Consider the following 16,626-nt stretch of genomic DNA (forward strand, 5'->3'; position numbering starts at 1 on the left):
ACTGTAGCATGAAAATGGCCAGTATGTAAATGAGTGGGCCTGATGGTGTTCTGCTAAAACTGTATTTATAAAATAGGAGGCTGACACCCAGGATAGAGCTTGCGGACTCTTGCATTGTGCCTGTTGCTCATGCTATATATGTATGTTTTATCTTTGATGACAACTTCTTTATTCTCATAGGATGTATATCTCCAAATTTTGCAGATTTACATTCTGAATATGTCCCACAGTATGTACTCTTTACTTTACCTACGCATGCATGATCTTGTAGTCTCCCCATTTTTCTTTCGGGTTATGGAGGCATGGCAGTTGGTCTTCGAGTCTTCTCCTTTTAGTCCTGCCAAAGCTAACTTCCCTAACTGCCAGAGGAGACTTTCTCAAACCAAACAGAATTATTCGACTCCTGTGTTTTAAACTCTTGATGGCTCTTCATTGTCTGACAAGCAATGTTCACAAAGTGGAAGCTTGTTAACATGGACTAGAAGTCTCTCAGGATGTGGTTGTGCTTTCTTCACCAACTCTGTCTCTTATTCCTATTTGGGTCCATTCATGTCCTGAGGAGTAAATGCCAAGGTATGTGGGATTAAATATGTAAGGAGGAATTCCTCTGAAGGATAAAGTAGGAGAGGGCCAGCAGAATCAGCAGAGAAAGTTTTGGCTGCATGGCAGGTGGAACACCTGTGCAAGGAAGAAAAGAGTTTTATAGGAAGAGCCTCATCACAGTTCTGAGAAAATCTCAGGCCTGTGGGAAATCCAGAGCAGGAGCAGAAGTTGCCTGTTGGGCAGGTCTCCATGGTACAAGAGTGGCCTTATTGTGTTCAGTAATTGACAAGGGCTGCCTGGGGTCAGGTGTGGCCTCTAATGGAACTGTGGTGGATCTCTAAGTGTGGCAGATGGAAGGAGTCCCTTAACCGCACTCACAGAGAAGTTTCTCTTCAAGGCGAGTTGATGACACCGCAACTGTGACTTTACACCTCAGCTTCAATAAACTTCTTGTAGTGTTCTTCATATACCATTATATCCTTCACTTCCGTAGATTTGTTCCCAATTCCTACTTTGTCTGCGTGAACTCTTCCTGCCCCTGACTTTGCTTGGTCAACTACTTGTCACTCTTTACATCTCAGCTGAGGAATAATCTCCAGAAACATTTCTTACCTCCCAAATGGCCCAAACTCAACCATTCATTAACATCATTGCTATGTTTTCCAAATTAGGATTGGTAGTGCCTGTCTTTGGTTTTATTTGACTAGACTGTAAACCTCTTGAGATAAAGAGTCTGTGCCCTGAGATAAAGAGTCTGTCTATGCCCTAGACATCCACAGCAGCTGGCACCCATTTTTGAATGAATGGCTGTACACATTTATTTCTTGGAAGAGCAAGGGGACTGAGATGACACAAAACAGTATGAGAGATGATACTTAGGCCATTGTATTTAGTTTAGGAGAGTTTCATAGCTTAACTATGAAATACATTTTCTAATTGGGATTAATTAGGCTCATTTTAACTGAATGTGGGCAATCTGATAGAGCAACACTGCTTAAAGTCAAAAGACCTGTATTCAATCCTGGTGAATGACTAACTGAATGACCATGTCATCATCCTGGCATTTTTCTCTTCAGTAACATGCAGAAAGTAATATCAAGGGCACAGAATTATAGACCTCTCAAACCATCTGTAATGTATTCAGCCTCTTGCTTTGCAGAGGTCTTTTTTCTGCCTCCTTCTGTATCAACCTGCATCAAACATGACTCAGTGTTCCATGATGATACTAAAATTTAGATCACAGAACTCCTTGTAGAGAAAATGGATGGTAGCTGTGATTTAAAAGTGGGGCTCTTCTAACAATTGCATGTGCAGTGAGGAAGGTAAATGTATTATTCTAGGAAGTAGTTTTGAACTATATACACTTCTGAATTATTTCAAATTAAAATTTTTATCGAGTTCTACATTGGAAGTAATGGGAGATCAATTATGTAGGACTAGAAGAGACCATTAAGCACTGGCTTGTTGGAAGAATAGATTCCCAAGCTCCTATCTTGGGGATGAATTATTGTGGCTACCATCTTTCTGGCCATGCTTTCCAACTGCCACTCCTTAAAATGTAAAAATGAAACATCATTTTATAAAATTAAGGCTGTTAGAGAGTAGGATAAGTAAAAATCGCAGAACACAATGTTATGCAAGTCAAATAAACAGAATGAAAATAGGGGAGATAAAAAGAAATTAAAGTCTCATTTTAAAAGGAAACAGATAAGGTAAGAAATGCAGGCCTGCAATTTTAAAATGAGGTAAAATGACAATATAAGGTGGAACCGAAAGATCAAAAGGATAAAAAGATTAAATGAGCTTTGAGAATACAAACAAGAGACTTACATATTTAAAATGTAAAATCTGAGGGAATTAAAATACGTCAAATAGTAGGAAACAGCATGAAATCCTCTGTCAGGAGCACACCTTTGTCTAAAGGGGGAGACAAGAACCCTTGGCCATGCCCTTTGTCTGGTGCTGGCTTGTTACCCACTTAACATACTTCCTCTGTGACCAGCGAGGAGAGTTTTGATCCGGGATGCTGCTTCGCCCCTTCCTGCCAGTAGAGGGCAGCCGCACAGAGAGGTGAGGACAGGCTGCGCCGTTGCAGGAAAGAGGCTGTTTGCTGGTCCAAAATGACCCTGAAGCGTACTAGCAAAGACTCTTGCCTAGGTGTTTCTTAAGTCACTCCCAAATAGTGCAGAAGCAAAAATCCCTCTCTCTCTCTTTCTCTCTCTCTCTCTCTGCTTTGACATCATATTCTGTATTTCTTGGTCAGGACTTGGTTCCAGGAGTTTGTTTTTTCTTTTAACTTTAGCAACTCTAGTAAATAGAGTCTATCTTCTAGCCCTCGAGCCCCTGGCTTCATTTGGCTGTGTGTGTGTATGTGTGTGTGTGTGTGTGTGTGTGTGTGTGTGTTATTTTTTAAAGCTGGTTTGAGATCTGGCCAGTTTTCTGAACACATACTCACACCCACATACACACAAAAAACCCATACCCCCTCCCGTATACCACACACTCATCCCCCTCCACCCATTACACACAACCTAAGCACACATAGACAGTGCTTACCCTACACACACACAAGCACTGAGACACATGCAGACGTTTGTGCACTGCCCTTTACCTTTATGCCTTTTCTCTCCCAAGGGGCTTCTTCCTGCCAGCCTTTCACATCCATCATTTCAATGTGTCCCATCTCCACTACAGAGAGGGATGAGAATATTGTAAATTTATTGTTTCTTTCCCAGGGAGATTTTTAAAGAGTTTTTTTCCCCCTGTAATCTATAAATAATGAATAATTCCATTAGAAATGTGATAAACAAAAAAAAAAAAAAAAAAAAAAAAAAAAAAAGAAATGTGATAAACAGTGTAACTTTTATGCAGAGTTTTTCACGCTCAGTGTTTCAGTGCATTCACTTTCATGACAGCCTAGGGCCATGGCAGGTGGGAAGAGCACTGAGCTGACATTGCCACAGTTCCTAATGTGTGTTCTTGGGTTCTCAAAGGTAATGCATGCATTTTAAAGGGAACCCTCTCTTTGCTCAATAGGTTTGAGGAATGTTACTGTAAACTGACTCCTTTAAGGCAGAACTCCCCTAAAGCATTTCATGTGGTAATTTGCTCTGGGCCGTGCAGTATTTCCAAAACATATTGGCCAGGGAAACTTATTTTTTCATCAAAACATTACATCTCTAAGCTCAGTGTTCCGTGGAAAATAATTTAGGAAGTAATGTTCTAATGACAGTAGTACATTTTCCTCTGTTCTGCAAAGAAACTGTTTTACAACTGCCCTTATTGAAGAGTTCAAATTTACCTCGGTATATTTCCATCAAATTGGCACTTCTTTATATTTTTAGTACAATGTATAATAAAAAAATCTACACTAGACCCAGTATATGATTCTGAAGAGTCTCCTGAAACTTCAAAGCAGAACGAATGATTCTCATTATGTTTTATGTGAATCTGAGTTCCCTGTAAAAGAGTTCTTTGAAAATCTGTAAGCTTTATAAAGGAAAATAGTCTAATTCTACCTTGATCAGGTGTTTCTTTAATTAGAGTATTAGTCTAACATATGTCACATGATAAGATTATCATAGATGCATCAACCAACAGCAGTGGAAAGAGAGAAAGAGAATTCAAAGGGATCCCCAGCTCTGTTACAAAGAGCCAGTGTGGCAGGAAAGCCAGTGTTCCCCTCTCAGTCTGCCTTTGTGAGTGTTCCCTCTAATGATACATGCTGCAAAGCCATCCACTGTACTGAGGCCTCTTCATGATTTTTTGACACTGTTTGGAGAGTTGCTAGTGTACAAGGAACAGAATCTGAGTCATACTGTTCTGAGTGAAGTAACAAATTATTATTTCTAAGGTCTAATTATTATCTTTCTTATTTTCTCCAAAAATGTGAGGCTGGTCTTTATGCCAACACCTGCCACAGAAAAGCTTCATCTTCTGTTTGTATGACCTCATGCACTTGCCCTCTAAACTGAAGAGGGAGCTTTGAACAATGAGTCATTTCCTAGGAAATCCAAGATTCCAGTGTGTGTGTTTAGTGGATATTATTTCTGGTGTGTGTTCAGTGGATGGTTCTTTCTTTCTAAGGTGCCACCTGCTTGCACTCATTCCTTGACACCTCATAGCCCTTGTGTTGACAGGCTCTCTGCTATGGAGATGTGTGTGTTATAACAGGAGAATCAAAGTCAGAGCCACTGATGCTTGGAGCACAGCTTTCAGGAACTACCTTAGGATGCTTTGGAGGGTTAGGGCAAAGTTTGCCAGAGCCTGTAGTCAGACCAATTTTGTAATAACTAAGCAGTTAGTCTTTCCACTCTAGTCAGCGTTGTTGGAATGATCTTCCTTGTTTTGAGAAGAAAAGGGATCCCCACTGGAAACCAGCCATTGATTAAAGTCAGCTTTGCCTTCATGCGATTATCACACAATTCATGTCTCTCCACTCCCCTGACTTGCTGGGAATAATATTCTCCAGGTTCTGCTCCTATTTTCATTTTTTGATTCTCATCCTTCACACCCTAGGAATTGGTATTAATTGAGTCTTATTTATTATTGAGTCTTATTTCTGGTTCTTTTGACATTATTAGAATGCCAGTCACTGTCTTGTGTCCAGATAACCCTGATGATCTCCAGGTCCCCAGAGAGGCTGGTTAATCTCTTGAAATCTGGATGCCTATTTCTGTAGCTGGATATCCCCCCACCTCTGGACATCCTCCCACCTCTGGACATCCTCTCCTACATATTTCCAGGTTGCTCAGATTTAGCAGGGGCAAAGTGAAGCTTAAGTTCTCTGCAGTACCTTCCTTTAAGGAAACATTGTTATTTTTCCCCTTATCTAGGCTCCTTCAGATCATGCTAGTATTTTTATCATGATACTTTCAGTTAATTTTAACAAATCTCGCTCTCTCTCTTTCATGCACACACACACACACACACACACACACACTCACACACACAGAGTGAATCCTTTTCTAGAACACTAGTTGGTTTTTTTTTCTTTTTTTTATATACAAAATATTAGTTTCCAGTGGGAAGTAACCTGTAAAGTATATTTCTGGTGTATGCTATTTGCCAAGGTTTCAAAAGGCATCCTGCCATGGGACTCTTTACTTCTCATGAAATAGATGTAATGTGTACACTAGTCACTAAAGGATCTTTAAGTTGTTGATTACATATCATACTCTTGCTCTAAAATCTCATAATCCTTCAAAGTGTTACCCTGAAATGTGCTTTCCTTGAAGGCTACAAAATGTAAAAAGAAAAAAAAAATAAAATAAAATAACAAAGAAACAAAGCCACTGTCACAATCTCATTAGAAAACTCTGGTTGATGCAGCCTTTTCCAAGAACACATCATTGAAACAAGATGTGCTGTTTTCTCCCTGGAGATTAGATACCGGGGAAAGTATCTTAGGGAAATTGCTACTTGGGCAAGGCCACTTCGGTATTTGTCTAAGCGGCCAGCTGCCTCTCCATGGAGAGTCTTGCTCTGGCTGCAGGTATTTCTGGTTCAGCAAACAGGACGCAAAGGCAGTCGTGTCTTCTCCCCTAATTGTTTCATGGTGCTGCTTTCAGAATAAGATAATCCTGGACCCCATGACCTTCAGCGAGGCCAGGTTCCGGCCGTCGCTCGAGGAGAGGCTGGAGAGCATCATCAGCGGCGCAGCGCTCATGGCCGACTCATCCTGCACACGCGACGACCGGCGCGAGAGGATCGTGGCCGAGTGCAACGCCGTCCGGCAGGCGCTCCAGGACCTGCTCAGCGAGTACATGAACAACGTAAGTCCTGGGCTCTCGGGGCTCACGTCCAGTGGGTTTGGGCGCCTACTTGTGGCTTTCAGGAAAGCGTGCGTAGCAGGAAGAGGGGACAGGTGTTCCCCGGAGAGAGTTAGTCCCAGGTGTGGGGGAGTGGGCGGCTGTGGAACAGAGGAACCACTTTGGGAAAGTGGTGTTCTGAACTTGGCTCAGAATGCTTTGTTAGCCTGGAAGAGAGTGGTGGAAGAGCCTGGTTAGGAAAACTTGGGCCGATTTCTTGAATGATTTCGTGGTCATTTTGATGGCTGGTCTTAGATTGAGGTAAGATCGCAGTTGGTGAAAGTTGGATGGTGGATGGAAATGAAGATATAATGAAGTCCTCATACACAGAGCATTTTTGGAGCTAAGGACCACTCTAGAGCATCTTCATCGTTAAGAGGCATTAATAAGCGTAACAGGTTTTCCAGTGTTTGTGCAGGCTTGGTTAAGGTGGAACTGTTCCAAGGGCAGTGAAACTTAGAGGAACTATTGATTCATTGTGCAGTTGGGAGTTCTGATGAGAATTCATCTCCAGGTTTTCAAATGGGCATTAGTGGTATCTAGTGACTGCAGCACAGACAACAGCTGTCTGTCTTTCCTACAGTTATAAAGTGTGACAATTGTTATATACCTGAAAACTACACAAAGAAGGTGAAATCCATATTCTTTGTTTTGAAAGGCACTGAATTATGTTTGTATTGATTTGCTAAATCCAATCAGCCGAAGTGATGTTGGTGTTGTCCAGTGCTTGCAACCTTGAATGATCTGGAGTTTCTCCTGTCCTGGACTCCTGGGTTTGAGACAATTCAGCATATAGTGGTAAACTGTAGGTAAAGTGAGGTCTTGACATCACATGTTGAAGGAGTGTTCTGTGTAGTGGTCAGGTAGGGAGTGGGACACTGAAAATCTCACAGCTTTTGAACACCAGTAGGCAACACTGAGACAGTGCTGTCAACCCATGTCCTCTCTCCAGCCCAGTTCTTCTTAGCCTCCTGGACCCAGCCCCTAATGACATGCAGCCCATGGGTCAAGCCAGGAGTCAGCATTGACAGGAATGGTGCTGCTCCTGCCAGACTCTTCAGAGAACATTGATCTAGAAAACAAAAAAGATACAGAGTGCCCTACAAACTGAAAACCAAAAATCTCTTTTTACATGAACCTTCAGATTCTTTGATTTGAGAAGATTTGTCCCACTTTCGGCACACAAAGAATGAGGTGTGGATGTCTAACATGGTGTCCAGCTGCTGGTGGGAATTTCTCCATGGGACGCTGGCTGATTAATACTTTCTGTGACTTTGGTCTGTGGGTGCTATGCTGGGTAAAGCTAGAAATGTTGACTGCCATTGTCTCCCAGGCTGAGTGACTCTTTTGAAGAGCAGATTTAACAACAACAACAAAAAAGCAATGCTTATAAAATATGGAATTTTGTGTGTTTGTTGTTTTTAGCAGAATAGCAGCAAGCTACTTACCTGTATGTGGAATATGGTTTTATATTAAGGCATGCTGGTATTTCTTTCAATGAATTATGGCCAAAGAAGGAAGTAGAAACAGCAGAGATCACAGCGATGGTTCAGATGTCAATATAAATATTTCAGAAAAAAAGTCTGTTCCTGTGAATTGTAATCACAGAACATGATTAAACCAGAGTTGATAGAGATATGACATATAATTTTCAGTTTGGTGTCTAGAATCCTGTCAAGCAGAAGTTTTTTCTTTCAGTGTAAACTCCTATAGATCAGCAGAGCTGATGGAGTTTTGTATTTTATTGACTCTATGTGCTTATATTTCTATTCATAACCTTGTGATACAGGAAATGTTTTGTATTTTGTATTACGAAAACTTGATTTCTGCTTGGCTATGGTTATGTAGGTGGGCTTAGTGCTTAAATTTCAAAGTGTGCAAATGCTATTCACTTTGAACCATCAGGATCAAAGGCTTGAAAGAAAACACCTCCTATTGACTTTTATGTAAACTGTATAACTTCACACTTCTTTGGTGATTTCAAGGTAGAATTGGATGCAGTTGTATCAGCTTCATCGTCTCTGTCCGGCACCCTCATTTCTCCCGTCAAAATGTCAATTTGTTTATTTTGATATAGCATACATTAATATAAAACCCACATACACATCTCTGCCTTGACTGAAAACTCTGTTGTGTTTCATAGCAACCAATAAGGTAGTCAGTTGTGCCTAGGATGTTTATTGTAAGATTTTTTTTTAACTTTATAAGCTCTAAGAGTAAATGTATTATCAAATTATCACTCTGCAGATACTCCTGTTAGTAAGCTAAGCAATATTAGGATAAAGAATTTATTAGATTGAGATGAAAAGATTTCAAAATTGGCATAACTGACACTTCTGGATTCTGAAAATTTCCTGATCTTTCCCTAATGAAGATTTGACTTACAAAGTTCACTTGTAAGCAGAGGTGTTCTAAAATCATATAAACGCCAAGTGGTATCCACTGCAGGGAGATGGAAATGGGAAGAAGATCTGTATGCTAAGTGATTAGGGAAAAGTGTCTGCATGGGCCACGGGCCGTGGGTTGACCATATGAGTTACACTGAGCTCAGTAGGTTATCTGTGGTGTGTTAGATTTTCTACAGAAGTATGTACAAGTTGATGTGTGTGTAACAAAAATTGGGCATCCCAAAGAAACTAGTATGAGAGAAAAGTGCTGGGTGAACAGAGGCGTGTGGCAAAATTATGATCATAGTGTGGCAGTGGTAGAAAAGAAAAGCTCTGGATGGCCTTGCTTTTTTAAGTTCATGATGTAAGCCCAAGTGAGAAGATCTTTAAAAAAAACTCTTCCTTTAAATAGACCATCACTATTGTACATATGGGAAGACTAATAATGGAGAGAGAGAGACTCTTTTTCTAAAGGATGTGTGGCCTTTGGATGAGTGCCATCAGGGTGGTGGTTGGAGTATTATGTCGAGTACTATAATTAGTTCCAAATTATAATGAAGACATAAACTTTTCTCTGTAACTTACAATTTTAGACAGTTTTTTTGTTTTCTCTCTTGTGGCAGTAAAACTTTTTTCTTCAAAAAACAAAAAACAAAAAAACCCTTAAAAGTGACACCATGAGAGACAACAATTAAACATGGCATTTTATTGATAAGGATCTTATAGATTTGAATTTAGAATATCCTGTTCATTCCACAGATTTGTATTATGGGCACTGTTCTGGGCTTCTGGGATATAAAAGGGAACAAAATAGGTAAAATTCTCTGTTCTCATGGAGCTTACACTGTAGGTGGGGAGACAATAATTTGAGCCAGGGTTATCTCGGATGACGACAGTGACACGGGGAAATTGAAATCCTGGGAGACAGGGAGCATGGGGTAGAGCTGTAAATAAGGGTGGCCTGGAAAGGGTTCATTGAGAAAATACTTTTGGTTAAAGACCTTTTGGAGATGGAGCAAAGAGTGCTTGAGGTGGAAGGAACATGGAGGTTAAGCATTTTACTGTGAACGGGTGCCTGGGGCCCAAAGAACCTTCATGGGGAGGCGATCAAGACTGTTGGGAGTGAATGGCAGCCAGCAGGAGACAGGGTCTGCAGGGCTACGAAGCGCCAGACTTACCCAGGGCCTTGTGCAGTGTTATATGGAATTTGCTTCTCACTTTAATGGCATGGGAGGTCATTGGAAAGTGTTGGGATGAAAGTGCCATGACTGAGGTCCTCAGATAGGACATAGGAGCACAAAGGGGACAGGGGAGGGGGGTGCCAGAATAATTCGTGAGAGGATGGTGGCTTGGCCCAAGTGATAGCAGTGGAAGTGAAGGCTCAAATTCTAACTGTATTTTAAACAAAATTGCTTATAAGGTGGCCGGTGAGAAGAATCTATCTGTTTCGTGAACACAGAATGGACAGTAGTCAGTGTAAATGGTAATTAAGGTTGTACCAGCCTCCGCTATGGTCTTCAGTTGGTATCTTCAACTGGCTTTACTTGCATGGAAAATTCTGATTTACTCAGATGTAACGGTTTTAAAGAGCTCACTTTGCAGTGCCTGGATACTCTGCTAGACAGATTGCATGTGAAAAGGGAGTTAAGTAGAAAAATTTTATTTCAAAGTTGTATCACCCAAAATACCCAACTATGGTTCACATGAATATAAAAGGCTAGAAAAATATAATACTCCAAGTACTAACCCTCAGTGCAGAACAATAAAGGTATGTGTTAAGCCATTCCTTCTTTGTGCACAATTCACTGTTAGGCCTTGATGGGAATATGTGACAATCAGATATGCCTGGACCTTGTGTGTTGTGCTGTGCAGGCTGGTTCAATTTTACGTAAACAGATGGTCTGTGTTGCTCTAAATTGGTGTGTGTGTGTGTGTGTGTGTGTGTGTGTGTGTGTGTTTTAAGACTAATGCAGAACTACCATTTTTATAAATCGTCATACAAAGTTTAGCAGCATAGGGGTGCGGAGAATTAAAGGACATATAGTAATAACTTGTTGGTCTCTGATATTTGAAAATGTGGCAGGTTATTTTTTTAATTGTATTTTTATAAGTACTTAAAGTGATCTATTTTTACAGAAGATTTGAATCCAATTTTTTTTTCAAACATTTTAAGCGCCTAAGTGGATTCCTGGGGACATTTTGTAAACCACTAATGTGATGGACGTGTTAAAAGCACTTGAGGACAAATTAATGTTGGAGAATATATCCATATCACAAGTGCCCAAAACATTTTGTAAACCACTAATGTGATGGACGTGTTAAATGCACATGAGGACAGATTAACGTAGGAGAATATATACGTATCACAAGTGCCCGAAGGATCATTGTCCTAGCCTTTGCCATAGAGTGGAATTTATTATAAAGAGGGGTCCTGCTGGATCCAGTTTATGAAGGGTGGGATCTGAAATGAGGCCTTAAAACTTCACGTTCAGCCCAATTGTAGGTCCCGTCCTGTACTGAGGCTCAGAAAACCACACTGTATTAGTAACACATTAAGTGATATCCAGAGCCGAGGGAACCCTGCAAATAGTGGGCTTGTACACTCTTTGTTCTTGTTGTTGTCTTGTTTTTTAATGGTGCAAGAGAAATATGTGTTTATTGTAGATGATAAATAAGAAAAAAATTATTCATAATATCACCCTTAAAGATGATCATTGTTAGCAAATTTGTATATGTCTCTCTTATGCTTTTAAACTTACATAGTGATACATTTGTATGCAGAAACACACAGGCATGTTATACCTTGAGTTTTAAAAAAGAGACTCATTGTATTTGGCATTTTGTAATCTCTTTTTAAATGTATTGTGACTATGTTACCATGTCAATAAACATTCTCTAACCTTAGGTTTACTGGTTAACTTAGCATTTTATTATATAAACATGTAATAATTCATTGAGAAGCAATTCATTGTGAGAGTATTTTTTTTACAGAATACTGGGAAAGATAAGGAGGGCAGCCTTTTCATTGTGGCTGTGTAGTGTTGTAGGCCCAAAGAATGACTGACGAGCAAGTAGGAAGGCACAGCTTTATAACTTATTTGCTTTAAAGGGATCACTGAGAATTTTGTGCCATGAAACTTTTGTATGTGAAGACATTTTAAATGCCTCTGAGGTTCTATTTTAAATGATCATAGGTGTATTTTTTCTGTATTTTATTGATTTTTTTTCTATATCAATTTGATTTTTATTTATGAGAGTTTCCCTACGTTGGCTATATGTAGGACTCCAGAGAGGGGTCTAGGACAACAAGTGAAGGGGTTCAGTAGTTGGATTTGGCCTAGGGTCCCAAAGAAGGCCCTGAATGCTTCTAAAGGGAGTGCTGTCAATAAGATAACTTTGTCGTAGAAATTGTGATGCCCCCAAATTTCTCCCAGTTGGGAAGATAGAAGAAAGACTGAGTAGCTGTTGCCACGTAATAAGGTTAATTGTTAATTAGACATAAAAATTTTTTCCCATAGTATCTAGGCTTTCTCATTTCTCTCTTTTTGGTTACTTTGTAGAAGAGGGGGGTTAAATTCACAAAAGTCAGCTGGGCCGATTACAAGTGTCTCTACCAGAATGTTTGGCTTAAGACATAACAGAAAGTAATGCTTAAAAATACTTGTGGGCCCTTGTTGATCCAGTGTTCCCTATACCTCCTCATAAAAGGCCTCCATTTTAAGAGGAAATTGAGAGCTGTTTTAATGGAAGTAGTAGCTCCATTCAAGAGATTGGAGGGGGAGACAAACCATGAGAGACTGTGGACTCTGAGAAACAAACTGAGGGTTTTGGAGGGGAGGGAGGGGAGGGGTTGGGTGAGCCTGGTGGTGGGTATTAAGGAGGGCACGTATTGCATGGAGCACTGCGTGTGGTGCATAAACAGTGAATTTTGGAACACTAAAAAGAAATAAAATTAAAATTAAAATAATAAAATGAGAAGATTTCTAATATCTCAATTTGATACCTTTGGTGAGAAGCTTTTCCTTGTCTTTTTCTTATTTGTGTGTTTTCTTCTCTTTATACTTTGTGTCTTTAAATGGGTTCAGTGCTCTCATCTCTGAATTTTGAGCTTCAAATTCATCTGTGCGACTGTGCTGCTTCTGTAAAACTTTTGCTCCATGAAGAGATAATTCTTAAATTCCTTTTATGTAGTTGTACTTCCTGCTCAGACACTGAAAAAGTACAATTAGGTTACCAAACCCTTTTTCTGAGGTCTAAAACTGTCCTTTGAATCCACCCTTGCTAAGAAACATGGTTGGGAAGAGAAGTCATTTGGGCGGTGCCTTAGACTTCACCTCAGAATTACCTTGCAGTCCCATTTGCCTGGCAAGGCAGTTTCAGTGTGACTGCCAGCGATACCCTGGCACTTGTAAGGAGTGACATATTTTGTTTTTCTTTTTATTTTCTTACCGTATTCCTTTTCTAACGAAATCCAACTGAGTTTGCTACAGCGGAATCTCCAGAGCCAAGGGAGTATTAAGAAAGGGTGTGCTGGGCTTCACTTGTTCAGGCACCAGTGGTGGGAGAAGGTAATTTGCCGGGGAAAACAGTGAGGATGAGAGAAATTGTGCCATGATTAGATGTTCCACAGAGCATGAGAATATTCTGAGTGGCTCCAGGAGGAGATCGAGAGTGGCAGGTGGTTGGTTAACACAGAGCACAGGTATAAGTAACATCTAGTCTTTAGGGGAATGTGTCAGGTCTCCTGGTCTTAAAGGATCCAGAGTATGGGTCAATTATCTTGGTAGGGGAGTTAGGCCCTTTGAAAAGTACATCACATTATATGCATGTTTGCCGTTGTTATCAGCTCATGACATACAATTAAATGACTTACAGGATCCCAGGACAGATGGGTCTGACTAGATTTCTTTCCTTTGGATCATCAAGGTCAATTCTTAATGCGATCTTACATGCTATTTCTTGGCCAAGAAAGGTCCTTCCTACACGAAACTCTCCCCATTCCCCACTATGGATAGTTTAGCAGAGTTTGCAAGCCTGTGCTTTGTAACCGTCTATACACCCAGGTTCTGATCCCAGTTTTGTCCCATCTATGTGACATGAACTTAGGCAAGGTGGACTGTCTCTGAGCCTCAACTTTGTTGTCTATCAAGTGGGTGATAGACTATACCTACGGGAGTATTCAGAGATCAGATAAGACAGTGGCAGCCAGAACATTCAGTGTCAAAGGAAAGTCATGTTTGCTTCCTTTTTCTCGTCGGTGTTCATATTTCCCCATTTGATTAACCTCAAACAAAAACCCTATTCTGTAAAATTCACTGAGGGCTTTTTGGAGATAAGGAGTGTAACATAAAGGAAAGCATTGTTGGGTGTGCCTGGATGGGGGCTGAGCAGCCAGAGATATGCCTGGCTTTGTGGTCCTGTGTAGGGGAATACTGTGGACAACACTGTTGCCAAGGCTTGGAAACAAACGACACTCTTTATAAAATGAGCTGATTATTAGAGACCTTGGAGGAAAAAGGACTAGGACTGGCAGTCTAGGAAACCAGAGGGTAAAAAACCCCCAAAAAACAAAAAAACAAACAAAAAAAACAACAAAACAAAACCCAGGCCTCTATACTGGAAGAGGTTGGATGCAGTGCCATTTGTCTAAGTTAGTAGATGAGGTGCCTGCCTTTTCCTAGCCCTGTAGGCTTCTAAGAGAGAAAGACCAAGGTTCTCCCTTAAACATGGGAATATCTCTAGTTCCTGTGGGTCAGGGAGATGGATGAAAATTCTAAGAGTGTAAAACACGGGAAAAATGAGTGCTACATCGTACAAATATGGCCCCCATCCTTAGCTCTAAAATATGATTTTCATGTTCTTGGTCCTGGAGTTAGAATTTGAGCTAATGGTTAGAGGTAAGAAACTTTTTTGTTAGTGTTTTTGTGGAACCTCGATCTCCTTAAAAGAGTTCAAAGTAGTTACTCAGGGTATAAATTTTAGGAGTTTGACTGATACCCTGGCAGGTTGAGGGATCTGCTTAGGGCATTTACTTCTACTGGGAACTCCTAACAGTTGGCTGCAATCCAACAGTAAACTTATTACCCGGTTTTGAGGTATACCCAATCAGCAAAGATGAAGCCCACTGCCTGGAAAGCTCTTGAGTAGGAAGATTTTGGGAAAACAGTTTGCCTTTCAATCAAATGAGGTTCCCAAGGGTGCTTCGGTGGCTCAGTCTGTTAAGCATCTGCTTTCAGCTCAGATCAGGACCCCAGGGTCCTGGGATCAAGCCCCATGTCAGGCTCTCTGCTCAGCGGGGAGCTGCTCCTTCCTCTCTGCATGTTGCTTCCCCTGCTTGTGCTCTCTCTCTCAAATAAGTAAAATGCTATTTAAAAATGAGATTTTCAGTATTGGTCCTATAATGAGTTAAGTCTGAGCAGTGAAAAGTCACAAGTCTAAATGCTCAATGTTGACTTCCTTATAGAGGAAAAGAGGTACTAAGCAATCACAACCAATCTCTCTTTCTTTCTCTCTCTCCCTTTCCCTTTCTTTCCCTCTCCCTCCCCCCACCTCCCTTCCATCTCTAATTTTTCCTCCCTCTTTTTCTTTCTTCTACCACCTGTGTGCCTGGTAGAATTTTTTTTTTAACTTTTTAATGCATGAATGGACTCACAGAAATGTAAGTGAGTTATTCAGAGGCAATAAGTGGCAAGAAACAATAAATTAGGGCGCCTGGGTGGCTTAGTGGGTTAAGCCTCTGCCTTCGGCACAGGTCTTGATCTCAGGGTCCTGGGATCGAGCCCCACATCGGACTCTCTGCTCAGCAGGGAGCCTGCTTCCTCCTCTCTCTCTCTCTGCCTGCCTCTCTGCCTACTTATGATCTCTGTCTGTCAAATAAATAAAATATTTTTAAAAAAAGAAAGAAAGAAACAATAAATTAGAGACAGGTCTGCATATTCCTTCTGGCCTAGACTTGGGTTTTAAATGAAACAGTATGTAAAGAGTAGGAGGCAAAAATCCAAGACCCATCTGGATAGCCAGATTAGGGACCTCAGAATAAGCCTGGATTCTCAGATGATGACTCTATTAAGCCATGATCAAAGAACAGAAAACTTCCCTACAGAGGGAAACAATGGAAATGCATGCTATCTTGGTCTTTAAAGAGCATTGTAAAAAACAAACAAAACAAACAAAAACTCCAACAGACCTTTCACATCACCAAGAATTTATAACCACAATCTCACCATCACTCAGGTTTAGGGTCAGAAGCCGTATTCTAGACATAAAGCTTATCCAAAATTTCATTTAAAGGCATTCTGGCTTGTAGGTTGCCAGGTACCTAGCAGAAGCAAATACCAATTCTCTCTAGAGGAACGGGTTTTAAACCCAAGTGTCAAAGAATTTCTATAGATAAGGTTACAAGGAGCAGAAGTTGAGATTCCAGACTCTCTAAGGATAAAATGAAACAAACCATCATGAGAGAGCTGAGAAAAACAATGAATTACACATCAGACCTACCAGGGCTGAAGGTTGGCAGTTAATAGATACAAATTATAAACTGTCTCTAAAGAAACTGAAGAGAGTGTTGGAGAGACGAAGGAACAAGAGACTGTCAGAATCAACTGGAAGTCCTAGTTGTGTGGTAGAGGAACATGGGCTTATTTGAAGGAGTGGGACAGGAGGCCCCTGGTTGCCACAAGCCTGGGATCACAGGGAAGGAAGAGAGAGGATAATTTAAAGTATCTAGGGCAGTGCTGGCAGTAACCTCCTGAGCAGAGAAGCTGGTTATTTTTTGTAGCAACCCTTTGATTGGATATCAGTCACATCATTCACAGTGGACTTGTATAAGGAAGAGAAAAGGTCAAATCACAAAGAAAAAAAAATTATCCAATGAAAACAGGAGATGA

General features: G+C 40.7%; 1 protein-coding gene across 4 annotated transcripts in view; it reads left to right on the plus strand.

The window, feature by feature from the left end:
- CTNNA2 (catenin alpha 2) overlaps positions 1-16,626 on the plus strand; it is a gene marked incomplete at its 5' end in the record, with an annotated part of 988,253 nt that overhangs the window by 253,192 nt on the left and 718,435 nt on the right. For all 4 annotated transcript variants that reach the window (XM_080812651.1, XM_080812652.1, XM_080812653.1 and 1 more), the window contains one exon: positions 6,114-6,317. In XM_080812651.1, the coding sequence (XP_080668777.1) occupies positions 6,114-6,317 (204 nt within the window). The remainder of the gene's footprint in view (positions 1-6,113; positions 6,318-16,626) is intronic.

The sequence above is a fragment of the Martes martes genome (assembly GCF_963455335.1).
Source record: "Martes martes genome assembly, chromosome: 9".
NCBI classification, from domain to species: Eukaryota; Metazoa; Chordata; class Mammalia; order Carnivora; family Mustelidae; genus Martes; species Martes martes.